At 40.9% G+C, this 20,423-nt stretch overlaps 1 protein-coding gene across 1 annotated transcript; it reads right to left on the bottom strand.

The window, feature by feature from the left end:
* Window positions 1-7,270: 7,270 nt before the first annotated feature.
* Window positions 7,271-14,384, bottom strand: TDRD15 (tudor domain containing 15). Its single transcript, XM_060273289.2, is given in 3 exon segments — window positions 7,271-7,311; window positions 7,314-13,466; window positions 14,310-14,384. Coding segments are annotated over 3 exon segments (6,201 nt in total). The 5' UTR covers window positions 14,317-14,384.
* Window positions 14,385-20,423: the final 6,039 nt, after the last annotated feature.

Raw genomic sequence — 20,423 nt, 5'->3', positions numbered from 1 at the left:
CTTCCAGGAATACATGCAGTTTCTACTGGGCTGTTGCCAAACTGGAACTGCACAGAGTCATATTCATGTGGATAGCATATTGGGGCCAAACCAGACGTCAAGACTAGATCACTTTTAAATTCCTATGAAGAGGAATTTGTGAGTGTGAAAGAGAAGGATTTATTATGTATATGACAAAGACTAAGACTTCTCCTGAACAAACCTGCCCCTATTTCCTTCCCTTAAAAAAACATTTTTCCTTCTAGTGGGCCTATTAGATTGCAAGTAAGCCCAGTAGGGGAGAAAGCAGCTTTGAAAGGAAATTTAAAGAAAAGCAACTGTGCAGGAAGGATTCATGTCCCCTCCCAAATCCATGTTCTGCTTTAAATTTACACATATACATCTTAAAGAGGTTTGGTGGAAACCACATTGGACTGAACGGCCTCAGTCCAATATACCTGAAGGAGCATCTCCACCCTCATTGCTCAGCCTGGACACTGAGGTCCACCTTTGAGGGTCTTTTGGTGATTCCCTCACTGAAATGTTACAGGGAATCAGGCAGAGGGCTTCTCGGAAGTGGTGCCCTCCCTGTGGAACGCCCTCCCATCAGATGTCAATATAAAGAACTACACAACTTACTTCCGGTAATGGTGCGCTAACGATCGGGTCAGGAGAGAGAAGGCTCCGGACACCGCGGAGCTTAATCTGCAGACAGCAGTGGATTAAAGGGGGGGATAAGCGTCTAAAACCCCCCCAAACTACAAGGCAAGTGCACGGAGCCCTTCCCGAAAGGAAAAAAGCGGCGTTTCAACGGCAGAACTCGGCGGCGGCACCCTTCGAGGTGGAGCTGCAGAGAGGAGCCCTACGCCACGGTGACAGCAACAGTAGCAGCTGTCGGCTACAAAGTGTCTGCAGACGCGACGCCCAAAGACTCGTCTAGTAAGCACCAGAACTCTTCGACGGAGAAAGGAAAGGACACACCGACCCGTGAGTTAAAATAAGGAACGTTAAAGAGGGCTTAATAAGATCGCGGGCGGGTGGCAAAGTCGAAGAAACCCGCAACGCATCGCTACGGAACTTGCGAGCGGCAGCCCCGTCTTTTAAAAAGGGAAAGAGGAAAGTGAAGCGACACGGTGAAACAGACCATGGATAAAAAGAACTCAGTGCTGAGGGGTAAAAGTATACGTTAAAGACTTCTTTAAGATTTAATTGGGACTGGAACTTTTGTCTAAAGATGGCGAATTGGATCATTGCCAACACACGCTGAAGCCTGTACGGGCTGGGAGGTGGAAAGGAGGGGGAGTAAAGAACGGGGAGTGAGGCGACGTGACGATAAGCACAATTGAGAGGCTAAGAGGCTGTACTATCGACCAGCGGACAGCGTCTGAGTTGCAGGCAAGAGAGTCTTCAAAGCAACTTGTTGCTGGGTAGCTTAATTGCTTGCTGCAGCGGACTCTGACTGAAGGCAAGCCAGAGCAGATTCTAAAGGCGCACCTCCCCCTAGGCTCTCCTGAGTTAGTCCTTGATATCGCAGTACGGTTTTTGCAGCTGGTTAAAACATCAAAGATGATCGGTTAGAGGTGGGGGAAGGGGACTCCCATAAGGAAGAAGCAGGGCTCTGTCGTGGTAGAGAAAGTCTGATTTCAAACAGAGCATGCCTTTAAAGAAGTATAGAGAACAACAAGGGAATTCAACAGCAATGGCAGGGAACCAACAAAGAAGACAGTCAATAACAACTCCTAATGGTAATGACGCTCTAGCCGACATAAAGGAATTGATTACAGAAATGAATAAATCCCTAAATGAAAAACTGGACTCTGTAGAATCAAATTTAGAATCTAAAATAGAAGGGAATTCGAAAATGATTGTGGATTTGGCTGGCCAAATGAAAGAATTGGCTGGCAAGAATAAGGAGTTGGACAAGGCAGTGAAGGATCTGGGAGCCAAAATGATAAAGCAAGATGATGCAATAAAGAAAATTACATTAGAAAATAAGGAAATTAAAGCAGCAAAAGAGAAAGAAGATGAAGAGAGGAAAAAGATGAAAAAAATGCAAGAGGACTTAGCTGACCAAATAGCCCTTCTCGAAATGAAGCAGAGGGAGCTGGTTCTACGGATGCGCGGCGTGCCGGAGACAGCGAACGAGCAGATAGAAGAAAAAATAATTAAGGGCTTGGCGGATTGGCTACAGGTTAAGGAGCAGGACTTGGCATTGGATGTGGACAAAATTTATAGAATTCGTCTAGATAGAGCTAAAAATATTAAAGGACCTGGAGACTGTATGCTGTTTTTGAACTCGTTGTTTTTGAAGGACAAGATTCTGCAAAGGAAAAAACACGAGAATTTGATAATTGAAGGAAAATCAATAGCAATCTTTAAAGAAATTCCGAGAAGGTTTAGACTTAAAAGGCAGGCCTATAAGAATGTGACGGAGACCCTGACAAAGAATGGAATTTGGTTCATTTGGGAGTACCCTGAGGGGATCACCTTTGAATTTAAAGGCAGAAAGAAGACATTTAGAACAGCAGAAGAGGCAGAAAAATTCTGTACTAGAAACAAGAAAGAATTGTTTAAAGATAGGGAGGAAAAGAAAGACGAATTAGAATAATTATTGTAGGTACTATTAAGATCAATTGGTTTCTGAGAGTTGGGGATTCTTCTCCCCTCTTAATTTAAATAAGCAGTCTTAAAAATTTGAACGGTTATAGGTGCCCCCATTTCCTGTAATTGTGGTGGATCAGATTGTTTAGTGCTACCCACTCCTCTACCGACTACCACCTGGATGGTATTTTTATTTTGGAAGCTGGTTTAAAAAGTTAAATTTTGGGAATTATTAAATAAAGTTATGGATTTTAACATTATTTCATGGAACATTAATGGCTTAAATGATAAGTGCAAACGCAATAAGATTGAGCGCCTATTGAAGAAAAATTCATGGAATGTTATTGGATTACAAGAAACCCATATCGCTCAAAAACATGAGAAAATATTGGTTAACAAAAGATTAGGGACGGAATTTATCTCATCGAATAAGAAAAAGAAGGGAGGGGTAGTCATTTATGTTAAACAGAGTATTAAATCAGAAAAATTGTTCCAAGATGACGAGGGTAGGATGGTGGGGGTGCGTTTACAGTTGCCAGAAGGGAATGTAGTGGTGATCAACATATATGCCCCTAATGGGTGTAAGAGGGAATTTTTTAAAAAACTAGGAAGGAAAATGGGGGAACACATAAGTGATGAGGAAATAATTTTACTTGGAGATTTCAATGGGGTAACACAACCGGAATTGGATAGATCAGAAAAGGGGAAGAAAGGAAGAGGGAGGCTACCGGAAAATTTTTTAAATTTGACCCGAAATTATGAATTAGCCGATGGTTGGAGAAGGGATAATTTAGGGGAGAAAAAATTCACGTATTATTCAGAGGCTAGAAAGACATCTTCAAGAATTGATATGATTTGGTTAACACCCGGTTTATTACAGAAAGTAGACAAAAGCGAAATTATGGTAAAGTCTATTACTGATCATAACCCAATAATGACCAAAATTAGAGGAACAAGGAGGAGATTCAATAGATGGAGGATGGATGAGAGAATCCTAAATGATGAAGTATTTGTCAAGAAAACGAAAGAGTTATTGAAGGAGTTTTATAGAAATAATACCACAGAAGGAGTAGAGCTTACGATGACGTGGGAGGCAGGTAAGGCCTTTGTTCGGGGTCTGTATATCCAACAAAAAAGCAGAATTAAAAGAGAAAGAGAAAATAATTTGGAGAAAATTTAAAAAGAAATTACAGAGAAAGAAAAGGAATTAGCAAGAAACCCTAACGATAAGAAAGTGGGAATGAGAATTAAGGTTTTACAAAAAGAGATATCAGTCTTAATAGGTCAGGAGATAGAAAACAAAATTAGATGGGCCAGACAAAGAACATTTGAATGGGGAGGGAAAGCAGGGAAACTCTTAGCCTGGAAATTAAGAAAAATACAGAAGGAGAGGCTGATTACAGGGATAATGGATAAGGGCAAAAAATTAACAAAAAGAGAGGATATTCAAAGATGTCTCACACATTTTTATCAAAAGTTATATGAAAAAGGGGAAGTTGATGAAGAGGAATTAGGAAAATTCTTTGCCAAAAGAAAAAGGAAAAAGATTAGTGGAAAAGAAAATGAAATTCTAAATAGACCAGTATCCATGCAGGAAATCCATGATTCCATTAGAAAGTTAAAAATAGGCAAATCACCAGGGACAGATGGTCTGTCCAGTTTACATTATAAAGTTTTCAAAGATGAATTAGGAGGTACATATCAGAAATTAGTAAACGGCATCATGGAGGGAGGGGCAGTCCCAAGATCTTGGCAGGAAGCCTATATTACATTAATCCCGAAGGATGAGGATGAGATGAAGCAACCAGGAAACTTTAGGCCAATCTCACTCCTGAATGTCGATTATAAAATATTCGCAGATATTTTAGCCAATAGGTTGAAGAAGATTTTAAATGGAGTTATAGGTCAGAACCAACAGGGGTTTCTCCCGGGTAGGAAGATGGCGAGGAATATAAGAATCCTGTTAGATCTAATAGAATATTTAGATTGGACACCAGGCAAAAAAGCGGCCCTCGTCTTTCTGGATATACAAAAAGCATTTGATTCGCTCTCATGGATATTTATGAAAAAGTCGTTAATTGAATTTGGAATTAAGGGGAAATTCTTGGAGGGGATCAATTCAATTTATAATAGACAGTTTGCAAAGCTAATTCTAAATGGGGAAGTGATGGAAGAATTTGAGATAAATAAAGGAACGAGGCAGGGGTGCCCCCTCTCGCCTCTATTATTCATTTTGTCATTAGAATCATTATTAATTGAAATCAAAGAAGACGAGGAAATAAAAGGAATTAAGGTAAGGGACAAAATATATAAAATTAACGCTTTTGCCGACGATATGCTAGTGTTTATAGAGGACCCTGAGGAATCCATTTATAATCTGAGGAAAACACTGGGAATATTTGAAGCAGTATCTGGACTTAAAATTAATGAGAATAAAACTAAAGTGATAGTTAAAAATATAATGAAGGAAGGAATTATAAAATTGGGAAATATTATAAAATGGGAAATAGTAAAGAAAATTAAATATTTAGGCATTGAAATTAGTGGCAAAAATATAGAACTTTTTGAAAATAATTATGGGAAAGTATGGAGGGAAATAAAAAAGGAGATGGGAAGATGGAATGATTTAGATTTGACTTTCTCAGGCAGAATGGCCGCAATTAAGATGGTGGTCCTTCCAAAAATATTATTTTTGTTTCAGATGTTGCCCATTGTGGGGAAAAAAGAAATATTTGAAAATTGGAGAAAGGATTTGAGCCAATTTATTTGGGGAGGCAAAAAAGCAAGAATTCAGTACAGATTACTCACTGACATTAAAGAAAGAGGAGGTTGGGGGGTCCCGGACCTCAGAATTTACCATGCCTCCGCATGTCTATGTTGGATCAGGGAATGGCTGTTATTGGAAGATGAGGAGACCTTAGTGGTAGAAGGATTTAGAAATGTAACCGGGTGGCATACCTATTTGTTACAGGAGGAGGGAGGAAGGTACAAACAATTCTCAGACCATATAATTAAAAAAACGATTCTTAAGACATGGCAGGAATTTAAAGACCTAATAGAGCCGAAAACACCTTGGTGGGCCTCCCCTCTAGAAATGACGGCAATGGGGGGGAGGTGTAAGAAGGGAACTTGGTTAACCTACCAAGATGTAGTAATTAAAGAAAATGAGGAGTTAAGGCCGAAACCTTATGATCAGATCAAATCCAGCTGTACCAGCTGGTTACAATATCTTCAATTACAGAGCCTATTTAAAAAACACAAGGAGATAGGTTTCCCAGAAGGGAAATCGAAAGTACAAGAATTAATAATTGAAAACGATTCTAAATTATTATCAAAAATTTACAGATATCTTCTAGAATGGGAGTTGAAGGATGAGGAGATAAAGAGTACAATGATCAAATGGGCCCAAGACCTGGGGAGGCCAATATATAAAGTCCAGTGGGACAGATTGTGCAAGAGAACATTAAAATTTACGGCCTGCACCGGGATAAAGGAGAATATGATGAAGATGCTATATAGGTGGCACTTGACTCCGGAAAAAATAGGCAAAATATATAAGAATGAGGATAAGAATTGTTGGAAGTGTAAGAATAAGGTGGGAGATTATCTACATTGTTGGTGGGGGTGTGATAAGATATTTAAATTTTGGGGAGAGGTGTATGAGGAACTGAAGAAAATGTTGAAGTTTACGTTTAAGAAGAATCCAGAATATTTTTTGCTAAGTCTGATTCCTGAAAATTTCCCCGAGGATAGGGAGAGCATTTTTCTTTATGCGTGTGCAGCGGCGAGGCTGCTGATAGGGCAAAAGTGGAAAAAAGCCGAAGCTCCAACGATACAAGAATGGCAGATAAAATTAATAGACTTTATAAGTATGGATAGAATGACGGCAATAATTAGGAATAAATCCAAGCAAATAATTAGCAAAAAATGGGAATACTTAGAGGATTATTTCCAGAAAAAGGATATTAAGACGGAGCTAGTGATCTGTTTAACTTAAAGTAAGGGGGGGAGGACTAGAGAAATTAAATTGAAGGGGAAAGAATTAAATTTTCAGGTCCTTAAATTGTAATGGTGTAACAACGCAAGAAACTGGAGTAAAGTATGGTAAAGTGGTGCGTGCGAGTTTGGAAGTTACTTTTATTTGAAGATAAAGCGAGAAAATTATAAAGGTAATATTATTTATGTGTATGAAATGTAATCATTTTGTTGAAATGTGATTTTAAGATTATGGAGAAATGTCTTGTTTGTTTTCTGCTGTTTTGATTTTAAACGTTTCAATAAAGTATTTTTTTAAATTAAAAAAAAAAAGAACTACACAACTTTCAGAAGACATCTGAAGGCAGCCCTGTATTGGGAAGTTTTTAATGTTTGACATTTTATCATATTTTTCTATGTGCCAGAAGCTAGAAGCTGGGTGAAACCCAGCCAGATGGTCAGGGTATAAATGATAAACATTACCACTACTACTACTACTACATAGGGCAACTGATCCCAGTGTTCATGGAAGTTCACAGTGCCCCCTCCTTGGGCATGGAAAACTAAGTACATGATTCTTTGGATCCCAGGCCTCATTGCATTTACATCTGGATTTGATATATTTCTTATTAAATACATAGGAAAGAACAAAGGTAGTTTTAAAAGATATTTGAAACTGACCTTTCTAGTGAAGCATTCATTTGATTGGCTCTCTTCATAAATTTGCATCCCATCGATCTTGGTGCTCAGTCCCATAAGATCATGCATTTCGTGGATTGATTCTGACAGTATGCCTGTACCATAGAGTCGCCTTTCTCTCTCACAAAATCTCTTGTCATACTTTAGCCGAGTTTCAGTCATTCTTCCATTAATGTGTAAGCAAGCTTTGTGCCACTCTTTTTTCTTTGAACACAGTCCTTTAGAGCTGTTCCCTCTCAAAACATTAACACAAGCACAACCGAGTTGCAAACCTGAATTTTGTGGCTTTTCCCCAACTGACAGCAAAGCTATCTGTGTACCCAAATTCTTCTGACCACATGTTTGTGATGAATCACATAATATCTGTGAATTCAATGGAAGAAGCTCTGCACTATTAACTGAACCAAAGGAATATGGAGTTTTTGAATACACAGCACATCTGGAAGCAACCAATATATCTGCTGCATTGTTCTTATCACATAACACAACAGCCTCTAGCTTCTGCCCACTGTGGCACTGTTCCAGCTTAAATGTGAGACCTTCTCTACTAAGAAATTCTTGAATTTTAAGCTTTGCCTCATCACTCCAGTGTTCCCCATCAGCAGGTGACACTCCAAACAAAGAGCAAGGATACGATAATCGGGGTAATTTAGCAAGCTCTTCTGGGATAACTTTCAGCTTGTGGGTATCAGAAATGGGGATGGGAACTGATAACCCATCATCAATAAAAGTAACTATTAAGAGATTAGAAAGTTTGGAGACTTCAGAAACTTCAACTCTGTTCCACTTTTCATTAGATCCAATCTTTATCAAACAACTGGTACCAGGAACGACAAGCTCCTGTGGAATTGTAGGCAGGTTTTCTGGAAGGTCAGAGAGTAACTTGAACAAAGCATTTAGAGACTTAAACGAGTCTTCTAACTGGATACAGAAGTTTGAAGGATCAGTGACAGACGTCACAAACCCAGGATAGTACTGATCATTCTGGAATGGTGCCCAGGAAACAGAATTTGGTCTGAATGACAATTTAGGCATTGTTTTGCCCATTTTTATATTTTCTGGTAAGTTACATTTCTCCAGCACCCTTTGGCAAGATCTTTGATTCCAGTATTCCAAAAGCAGACTCCCATCTATTAAAATATCTACTTCCCACATGAAAGTAGATTCTAGGTATCTCAGAAACAAGATCTTGATCTCCTGGTATTTTATAATCTTCAACACGCTTTGAAGAGACATGTCCACTATGTTTTCAGCCCAAACCCATTTACAAGGCATTGCATTCCTGGGAATACTCCTGAACTTGTGACTAAGTATCTGTGCGTCATGAAATGACACCATTTCATATTCTCCCAAGTCCATGAAAAAAACTAACATGTGACCCTCATTCACATACTTTTTAATAACTTCAGATCGATACCATTTCAAGGTCTCTTTTGATTTTGCCAAACATTCTAACCCTTCTTGAATATTTTCCACCGCAAGCAAGGAGTTCTTCTCAGCTTCTTGGGTAGTCATCACATTTAAATCAAAAAATATTTGTGAATCCTTCTTCAATTTTATATAGAAATGTCCATCTCTTGAAATGTGACCTATTTCAGCCAATTCTAGCTGTCCAGGCTTTATTTTTTGACAGGGAATCTTAGGGTGGCTCTCCCAAGGATGTCCAGCTTTTAATACTTCAGACACATTTCGGCTTTCTGATTTTTTACTTTGGTCATTACCATCAGTATCTACATCTGTTATTAGAAGATGTTTTACGACTTCATCAAGATTTAACAGACTCATATTCTGTAAACCTAACTCATTGATCATAGGCATTCCATGGCAGAATACATCAACCTCCCACTGTTCACCATGCTGTTGTAAAAACTCTAACGCTAATAGTTGATTATTTACTTTACTGGCAATCCAGGCAGTCATATCACTACTGCAACTTTCATCTGGAAATGCATATCTTGCTTTGCTAAGAAAACAGTGTACGCTGAGTCTTGGAAAATTTAAGAAAACCTTTTCCATCTTGTATATTTTTGATGCATTCACAGTTGATGAGTTACCATAGTCAATGAACTCTACTTCAAAAGATTTTTCTGATTTAATACCTCTAATGACAGCTCTATATGTGCAATAATCAGCTTCGTACTCTGCTAAAACCATGTCACCTTCTTCGAGTTCAGCATGTGTTTCTAGCTCTAGAACCAGTGAGCCTCCATTCAGCTTCTCAGCAAGCTGCACAATTTCATTCTCATCCTCAGCACGATGAATATAGAAACTTGACATGCTAGTTATAGAAGAAATATAAACTAACATTTTGGAATTTGCCTGAATATGATGCTGTGGAAGGTTTGTGTACTTTTGCCTGGTACCACTACTCCTTTCTTCTCCAAAATATTTTTGTTTAAAGATCTGCAACTCTTTATCTGGAGGCATCTCCTTCAAACCCTGAGGAGGGCTATCACAGTCACTCCAAGATTCGCAATCTGTATCTTTGCATCTCTGTCTCAGATTGCTTTGTAAGGCCAATTCTGTATTATCTGAGGCTGCTGGGAGCTTTACAAACCTTGTACACGGTTTCTGCAGATCAACTGCAATTCCTTTTTCAGCTCTCTGTTTGCCAGGATTTGCTTCATTTTCTGCTTCTCTCTTGCAACCAAATACTTCATATTTAATTTTTCTTTTAACTGCTTCTGACTTTACTTTATGCAACATGTTTTTGTCTCCAACAGTCTTTTCTGCAGGTGTGTTTATAATTTTTGGGTCAGCGCCATTTTTTTGTGTGTGCTTCAATAATTCTTTAATCTTCCTATTTATCTGTAGATCTCCATCGTACAACTCCACACCAAGCTGCCCATCAGATTCCTTAGATACGATTACTGCCTTCATTTCTTTCCCCAAGTAGTTCTTCTCAAACCATGTATTTATTTCAGTTGTGATTTCAACATCTTTTAGATCTGAAAGGTAACACTTGATAGCTTGCATAGGAGTAAATAATAATTCTGAAACATGATTTGGAATAGGAATCATTTCTCTTTTTGCTACTGATTGTTTATTCCCAAAGTCTACAAAGTATACCTGCAAGTAATCGGATGAGCCCATAGGAGATGCTAAAGCTCTGTAGAAGAGGCCATCTTCAAAATATTTTGCTAAGTATAAATTGCAAGTGTTTATCTGGTCTGTATAGCCTGTCATTTGACTAACCTCTGCAATCTTTTCAAACAGTTTATCTATAGCATCTGCATTTCTATTTAGTTGGCAATAGAATTTTGTAGGGCTGTATATATGTGTTATACACACCCCTTCTTCATTTCCAATTTTCATGTTAAAAGATGAATAGTAAAATGTGTACAGAGAGAATGGTGGCACAAGGGACCTTGCGAATTCAAAAGAGCGAGACTGAGCATGACCACATTCTAAGAGAAACTGCTGTGAAGTAGTGAATGGAGTCTGTAAGTCAACAATATTATATAAATAGTTGGAGCTCCGAAGAATTAGGGCAGAAATCGTACAGGTCAGCAGATCATTAGAAGATGAAACAAAGCGCTCAAAATCTCTACATGCCTCTGCAGTCCAACTGTACGGGTCAAACATTAAGGATTCAGTGACCGTATTAAGACAACATCTGAATGTTTGACATTCCAAGACCAGATATTCTGGAAGAATAGCTTGGAGGTCTTTTGACAAAACTCTTTCCTGGTTACCATAGTCTACAAATACTACATCAACTTCTGTCTCAGACACATGTTGCTGTACAGCAGCTCTGTACCACTTCCCATCCTTAGAATGTTTCACAACACAGGCATACTGTCCAAGTTCATATGGGCTTTTATGATTGTTGTAATAAAATTGAATTTGTAGCATCAAGTTAAATAGCTCTGGCAGTTTAGATCGTATCTGACAGAAAAAGTTACCTGGTGAAGTACTACGACAACATACGACATCAAATACACTTCCTGGTTTAAACCGATACTCCTTATAAGGGTTCGGCGTATCACCTTTCCCAGATGTGTTTCCCAATTTATCTGAAAGAGTGTTTTCCCACCGCGGGAAGGTAACAGCACGCTCTTTTGTCAGAGGACTCCGCAATTTATTCTTCTTCTGCCCACTCTTTTTATATATCTTTTGTTTTGAGCATTGCATTTTAGAATTTCCCACGACGTTCTGGAAGGGGTCTGGCTTTACTTCCCAATATTCCGCATATCCAGCCTGAACCATGGACAAAACGACGTCAGTTTGTTCTGAGTCATTCATATACTGCACACTGACAATATACTTATTGTTTTTTTGTGCAATTGCATGCAGTGTGAGCGGTTTGTCAAACACAATGCTTTTAAAGAAGTCAGTTTCTTTTTTAATCCATATGTCCTCGATTGGAAATGCATTAGCAAGTGAACAACAAACAGCTAAAGCTGGTAATTCTAGAAACTCTGGAAGCAAAACTCTCACATTGAAGAGTGGTACAGTTTCAGTATTGCCAAAATCTAAAAAACAAACATCAATACTATTGTCCATCACTTCCCTGATAACAGCTCTGTAGTAATGCATATCCTTACTATACCGGGCACAGCATAGTTTTCCAGGTTCTGGATTTTCTAGAATCTTATCAACTGTTTCACTTGTATCATACACAGCTGCAATTTTCTTCATCAAGGCTTCAAACTCATCTCGACAATCAATAGTTTGAACCCAAAAATTTGATGGATTCAAGACATATACTACAAAAGCAACACAGACAGAACCGATTTGTATTTCTGCTCTTTTGCAAGGAATTGTTAAAGGAGAACAGATTAAATGAGTGCCTTTTGCATCTGAAGAATCTCCTGATTGTACAGTATTCCTATGAACAGAGTCAGCATAAACAGGATCTGTATCAGAGATTTTTATATCCTCACCTGTACAGAGTTTTTTGGTCTTAAAGGATGGGTCAGGTTTTGGAATCACTTCACTCCCCTGTGGTAGATGTTCAAAATGCATTGCAGACTCTTGTTTAAGAAGTGTAACATAATACAAATGTTCATCAGCATTGAATAAATCAATGCGGGCATGAACAACACTTTGTCTTAACAAGGCCTCCTTGAATTCTTTTAGTTGGTCGTTTCTTACAGTTTCATCCTGAGAACTAAGACAGGAAAGTGCACAAGGAACTGAAAACCTAGGTACTGACATGAATTCTGGTTGAAGCTTTAAAACACAACTGGAAGGCACAGCTTCATAGCTGCCAAAATCCATAAACCAAATATTCACTTTGTTATCAGAAAGCAGCTGTTGTATCACTCCTCTATGCCACTGGCCATTTCTCCGTCTTGCTGCACAGAGGACTCCTAGATTCTCACAGGATGGAACATTTTCTGTACTAGTTTCATAACACGAAGACATGTTTGCTGTCAACTCATCCATCTCCACCTGGTGTTGCAGCAGTTGACAATAAAATTTACTTGGACTGACCGCCACTGATATTTTTACTTTCTCTATCCCACCAACAGATAAAAGTGGCTGAAGGTTATTCATAATTGGTTGAACTTCCGATTGAATTTGATCATTACATAATACAGAATCCAGCCTTGTATATTTTTGTTGCAGGAGATCTGGCATCTGTTTACAAAGCAGCTCTTGTGGCAATTCAGTTAACATTTCTACAATAAGACAGAATGTATCTCCATCAACAAGTTTGCCTAATTTTAATTCAACCACATCACTAGTGATTTTTGGCACATCAAGCAGAAATGTTTGGTGTGGTAGAATGGCTTGTATTTGGCCTTTAATCTGCAAGTCTATTAATGATGAAAAGTAATTCAGGGCTTTTGGAGTCCATTTTTCTTCAATTGGCAGTATATTTCCAAAAATCCCACAAACCATCTTGGGAGGAAGTTGAAACAACTCATCAATAGCAGAAGCAATATGTGTCTCATCAACTGCCAGGATTTTCCCACTATCCATAAGAAATACTTCATAGATGTAGTTCTTCTTTTGTACTACTCTTCCTCTGTACCATTCTCCACAAGCAGAGTCTTCTACTAAACAAAACTCACCAATCCCAACACTGTCTTTCACTTTAGATACCTGCTGTATTTCATTTTGCAATATATGGTAGTCAAACTCACAATCTGTGTTATATCTGCCTTGAAATTTCACAAGAACTTCTTTTGGATGGTAGTTTACGTCAGTAATCTTCAGGTCTACATCTAGAAATTTTGTCGACAAAGATGAAACTCTCCTACCTGGAAAACCAAAATAAAGTTCAACATAATCAGGTAATAAATGACTTTAACTAACAGTTCTGCCGCCAAGTTTGATGATACCATTCCAGTTTTCAGATTTCCCTGCCAATAGGGCACACCAACTCAAAGTCTCAAGTATAATATATTTATCTAATACATCAAATGAAATATCATATTTGAATACCATGCTTCTCTTTATATATTACTGGAAATTATGTAACTATTTATTTTTATGTAGACTAATTAAAATAGTTTTTTGATTAAGCCGTCTCTAAATCTTTCTAATATATAAATATAAATATAATCAAATCTATACTGTAATTTTAAGTGATACCCTAAGCCTAAATGGCTGAGCCTCAAAAGATTATTCAGACAGTGCCTATTTCTACACATAACTAACAATCCAATGTTCTGAGTCATCTAAATAATCAAATGATTTCTTTTATCACATGGGGGGAATGCATTCTTCAGTTCTAGTACAGGTAAGGAAACTAGAGAAAACTGGAAGGAGACTAAAAAAGTTAAGCAATTTAGGGGGGAAATGGACAGAGAGCTACAATTTATGAAATTAACAAGAAGTAATAAGACATGAGAGATGAATTCACAATGTTTTGGAAAGTCATCCCTACATGTTGCAGTTAGCATTAAAAAGGAAGATCTCAACTGCATGCAAATCACATGAGACAGTGCTGTATAATGACTTTTTTTTTAACATCACCCAAAAGTAGAATAATATGTAAACAAACTAAAGGGACAAGATGTATGCAAAGTGCAGAAAGACCAGTAAACGGCTGTTCTTGCTTCATCTTCTCTTCAAAACATTTTTCAAAAATCTTATCTCACCTGCCATATCTCAAAATGTTTACAGAAGCTTTTCATCTGTCCAGCAACAGCTGGGGGAAGAGGAGTCAAAAAAATCTGTAAAGCATTGAAGAAAACATGGAAAAGTCATGTAGTTTAAAATCTTAAGTGTGTGCGTTTTTGTGCTTTAATCGATATTTTTTTTCCATCCCATGAACACTTGACCAAACCATCTTTTCCCTCTCTCCCCCTGCACTCATTTATCAGGGTGGAGAAAAACAATTAAAAATAGAAACTGTACTGTTTCTATTAAGTTTAAAATTCAAACACAAAGTTTCTTTTAAATGACTAAACAACATCTAGGCAAATATTAAATAATCTAAATAGCCCTACAGTTCATCTCTCAACTGAATCAGTGCTTTTACCAGATCCATCAAGTAAAAGGTTTTTCTGTGTAATTGAAGAACATTTTAATATGTTTCAGATATGAATACTTGCACTGAAAGCAGGTCTTTCACTTTCACTTTATAAAAATAAACTGCTATAACAGGAATAGGCAAACTCGGCCCTCCAGATGTTTTGGGACTACAACTCCCACCATCCCTAGCTAGCAGGACCAGCACTGGAGGGCCAAGTTTGCCTATGCCTGTGCTATAGTCTACCCAGGAACTATCAAACCTTGTTTCAACCTCTTGTAAAATAGCCAGGTTTTCAAAAAAGAGGACAGTGCTTCCGTACATTTAACAGAATCATAGAATTGTAGAGTTGGTAGGGACCATGAGAGTCATCTAGTCCAACCCCCTGCAAATAAAGGAATCTTTTGCCCAATATAGGGCTCAAAATCCCCCTACTGCACCATTATTAAAGATGCAGGAACACTATCCTCTTTTCTTTTTTAAATCTGACCAACCTGGACAATGGGCATATTTTGTTTTTGTGAAGGTGCAGCTGGGTGAAGGCAGAGTGAAGTAGAAATGAACAACACAGGAAGGAAGAGAACTGTCTAGTGTGCATATTCCTATGTTCCTTGTTTCTGCTAAAGACCTCCACTCACTTGCAAAAGTCCCACTTGAATTCAATGGAGCTTACTTCTGAGTAGACCTGTTCAGGACTGGACTATTAGCCTCACAAACAGTAAAGATGCTGGTCCTAAGAAAGGCTCTCTATAGGCTCCTTTAAATACATTCCATCTACTGTATAGATAAAAGGATAGCAAGCAAAAAATAGAGATACAAAGCTTCCTTGTAGAGATACAAAGCTTGCTTGTAAAAACGAGGAAATGTAAACAATAATCGTACTACCGGTAACTAACATGCGGCAGAGCCTGAGACTCTTAACCTCAGGATCACGGGTTCAAGTACCACATTGGGCAAAAGATTCCTGCATTGTTGGACTAGATGAACCTTGTGGTCCCTTCCAACTCTACTACGTTGTGATTCTGGGGTCACATTTGCATGACTGCTTCCAGGAAATGTGCAAAGCAGCACCACTGGGAAACCAGACTGAGATCAAGCTGAGCATAAATCAGGATGCAAATGGCCACATTTTAAACCCATCTACCCTGCTTATGAATACTAAACTGCAGATAACATTGCACGCATGTACCGGGGTAGACTAACGAAAGCTTATTTGTTTGCTCTTTAAGGTGCCACATGGAGGTTATTTTGCTGCAACAGATAAACGGGGCTACCACTCTGGTATTTCATAGATAGATAGATGATAGATAGATAGATAGATAGATAGAGGGATGTCAACTTGGAATAAAATACGGGGGGGGGAGGTAATTCCCACTCCGCATAATCAGTCACATGATGTGGTGTGCAACACACACCATTTGAATGGCAATGCCCATCAACTTTATTTTTATATATGTATCTGTGTATATTTGATTTTTTATTAAATTTTCTGTTTAACAATTTAAAATACAAATTTTATATCCTTAAGATATCAATGACGTCCCCTTTTCGCTTTCCATGGTTCATTTTATGTATCATAAATCCCTGCATATTTTACAAAAACTATTACCATTCAGTATTCCATGATTATTGCATCCATCAAAACTTATTTACACTGTTGAATTTATCTTAATGCTGCCTGCGTTTTCAGCTGTACACAATTATTTCCCATATACTGTATTCCATAAACGTTTTCCAACCTTCTTTAAAACACCCATCAACTGTGGGGAGGCCCGGCCCTCTCCAGTATTTTATTGGGGCCCCAAAGACCCATCAGTATGCGCATATACATACATACATACATACATACATACATACACACATAGGATGGTTGGGGGGGGGGGTGGAGGCTGCAGAACATGGCAGCTCCTTTCTCTTCCGGGTAGTTAAAATACCGACTTTCTTGGAAAGTCAAGCGGAGCATAATAAAAGATGAGGAAACAAGCCAATACCGTATATTTTTAGGGGGGGGGGAGAGAAGCGAGAGGAGGCTTATTTCAAACCTCGCCTCCCCGAAGCTCTTCGAAAGCAGGATAGGAATTGGGGCGAAACCTTTCCTTTGGCCCGTTTTTAATTTCGCAGTTTCTCTCCCCCCCCCGGTTTCGGGGTGCAACCCCACAATCCCGTTTACCTGGGACTGAATCCGAGGGTGGGGGCTTCCCCCTTGAGGAGAGGCACGAAGACGGGGCGGCCTTTCCAACTACAGCCGCCGGCTTCGGGGCCAGGTTGGGAAGGTGAGGGCGGCAGCAGCCCAGGGAAAAGCGGCCCTGAGCGAGGAGGAGGAAGCGGCTCGACGGCGTTTTCTGAGGGGGAAACGCGACGCCCACGGCCGCCCGCTTCCCCGGGGAGAAGAAACAAGAAGCGCCGAGTTACACTGAGTGGGAAGAAGGGCCCCCGCGAGGAGGCCTGAGGGGAAAGCGCGCCAGTGCCGCCCAAGGGCCGCGTGCGCCTCGCGAGGAGGAAGCCGCGTCTCCCACGCCCGAAGGCAGCCGGGCGCGAGGCGGGGAGTCGTTAAACGGCGCCGGAGGAAGCGGGCCTGTGGGACCAAGCGCCGCCGCCGCCGCCGCCGCCGCGTTGACTCCGAAGGAAGGCTAAGAGGCGCGTCAACGGCAAAGGAAGGGGAGGTTAGGCCCAAGGGAGCCGTTGGCTCTGCTCTTTCCGGAACGGTTGACTTTGGGGGAGGGCGGGTTAAGGAGGGCGCCCCCTCCCCAGGGTTGGCACCTTGGTTTGGGGTGGGGTTGTTTGGGGGGGGGGCGGCTTTAACGTTTTCACCTGGTGCTGAAGTGGTGGGGCTTCCAAGCAAGCAAGCAAGCCACGTCGCCACGTTTTCTCCGATGGAAAGAAGGACGCGTCCCCTTCCGCCATGGTGTTTTCCCCCACGATTTATATTCCCACCCGTCTGACTGGTGGGTCAGTCTGGGCGGCTCCCGACATATATAAAAACATAATAAAACCTGAAACTTTACAAAAAACAACAACAACAAAACACTTCCCTATGCAGGGTTGCCTTCAGACGGCTCTGGGGTCGGATAGGGGCGTACCTTCCAACGTTTCTCCGATGAAAATAGGGACGTCCTGTCATACCCTCCAACATTTCCCCAGTGAAAATAGGGACATCCTACGACCTATATCAGTGTTTCTCAACCTTTTTTGGGCCACGGCACACTTCTATGAAAAAAAATCCCGCGGCACACCAACTCTGTGCCGCCCTATATTTAGTTTAGTTTGGAGGGGAGACGTAAAGCATGCCACTGAAGAACTGCTGCGCGGTAGCCAGGCGGACCCACCAGGCGCAGAGCCTGCGGAGCGAGCGGGGACACGACGGCACGCACAGACCCCAGGCGGGCAGACATGGGCGCGCAGCTGCCGCCGCCTCCCTCCCAGCCGCCCCAGGCAGCCATCGCCGCTCTGGCCCGGCGAAGGGAAGCCCTGCGCAGCCTTCCCCGCCTGCCTCCTCCTCCCCAGGCGGCGGTGGCGCCCTCTCTGGCCTCTGGCTGGATGCCGACTCTAAATTTTGCCGCGACGTGCGGCGACGAGAAGGGCGATTTGCATTGTCACGTGCCTGGCGGCCGCGTCGTACCCAGCCAACTTCCTTTCCGGCGGGTCAGCGACGTGACAATGCAAATCGCCCTTCTCGTCGCGGCACACCAGCCAGCGTCTCGCGGCACAGTAGTGTGCCGCGGAACACCGGTTGAGAAACGCTGACCTATATCATACCCTCCAACTGAAAAGTACAGCTATGGCAAAGAGATCCTTCCCATGTGTCTCTAAACTGGAAACCATGTGACTTATTCTCCTGCCTGAAATTCAGCCCTACTACACTCCATAGCACGTTCTGAAGCCTATCCAGCACAATCACTTTTTAAAAAATGTTTAGGAGTACAGGTACAGTACTCTTTTTCCGGGATGCGAGTGGCGCTGTGGGTCAAACCACAGAGCCTAGGGCTTGGTGATCAGAAGGTTAGCACGACGGGGTGAGCGCCCGTTGCTCTGTCCCAGCTCCTGCTGACCTAGCAGTTCAAAAGCACGTCAAGTGCAAGTAGATGAATAGGTACCACTCCAGCGGGAAGGTAAACGGCGTTTCCGTGTGCTGCTCTGGTTTGCCAGAAGCGGCTTAGTCATGCTGTCCAAATGACCCAGAAGCTGTACGCCGGCTCCCTCAGCCAGTAAAGCGAGTTGAGCGCCGCAACCCCAGAGTCGGTCACGACTGGACCTAATGGTCAGGGGTCCCTTTACCTTTACTCTTTTTCCTACTCATATTGAAATACTACCCCTCAATGAGGCCAAACTTAGATTCACAAAATGTTTAGGGCTATGCGAACCCCTGCATACCCCCAGAAAAAAAACACTGGGGAGGAGACATGTACCACTTCAAGAACAGCCCCATATATCAGAATCATATATTCGTTCTGAGCATGCTCTGAGCTGATGGCCACACCTAGCCAGCCAGCCTTTAGGATTGTGCTTGTTCCCTGGAAAGCCTTGCTGTTTGCTTCTCCCCCGCTGCCCTCCCGCGCCTTTTTGTGTAAGTGAGAAGCACTGTGCACAAAGTGAGCCTCTTGCTTGTAAAATAAATGGGCTCTGTTTGTTTCTTACTTGCACTGTTTTTCTTTCGTGTACTTAATTTGCAATTTTTTAAATGTGTTTTTCAATCCTGCGTCAGTTTAGCCTCATCCGGAATGACTGTGATTAAAAATGTCTTATTATGCTAAAACTGAACCAGCCAATTTGGGTAGAGTGCCAAAATGTGGCTGCTTGGAGGAAAGGTGCAGATAAGGTGTTGGGTGCATTTTCTCTTCAATCCAAGAATGCCAGAATCTCATGCTGCCTGTCACATGTTGCACATGTGCCATGGCTTCCAAACACCATACATGCAAAGCAATGGCTTTCCCCCAAAGAATCCTGGAACTGTAGTTTGCCCCTCACAATTCCCAGCACCCTTAACAAACGACAGCTCCCAGCATACTTGAAGCCATGCACTTTAATTGCCTAGAGTGGATGTGACCTATAGCTGACATACTACCCATACCTGCCAAGTTTTCCCTTTTCTCGCGAGGAAGCCTATTCAGCATAAGGGAAAATCCCTTTAAAAAAGGGATAACTTGGCAGCTATGATACTACCCATTGAATCAAGCTGCTGTAGGAATAAAAGGGAAAATACAAAGATGGAATACTGTATTAGTTGCAAACACTCAGCATATCTAATGGCAATTCACCACACAGACCTTTATTAGGAGGACATTTTATGAAACCAAGATTGTTGCCACATTTTCAAAGATTTTTTAAAAGCATTTTCCCTTTAGGACAGGTTATCGAGGGAACAATCACATTGAAATAAACGTGTGTTTCTTCAGCGACAAAAGTGTTAATCAAAACTACTTTTTAGAGCCACTAGATGGCAGACAAATATTTAGAAAAAACTTCTGCTAAGAGAATTAGAGAGCAGTTTTTTCATGTATTACATTTTGATTGAACATTCCAGACTCATCATCACACAGAATCAGCCAACCATTATCAGAGCCAATGGGTGAAAATAAGGAAGCAGATTTCAACTCAACACTAAGAGAAGCTTCCAAAAAGTAAGAGACTATTGAGAGGTGGTGGCTGCTCCTTCACCTGAGCTGTTAAAGCAGAAGGTGGACAGCCATCCGTCAGGGATGCATCCTCCTACACTGCCATTCCTACACTGAGCAGGGGTTTG

This window comes from Zootoca vivipara, chromosome 3 (assembly GCF_965207765.1).
Source record: "Zootoca vivipara chromosome 3, rZooViv2.hap1.1, whole genome shotgun sequence".
Taxonomy (NCBI): domain Eukaryota; kingdom Metazoa; phylum Chordata; class Lepidosauria; order Squamata; family Lacertidae; genus Zootoca; species Zootoca vivipara.
This window is presented reverse-complemented; position numbering and strand designations above follow the sequence as displayed.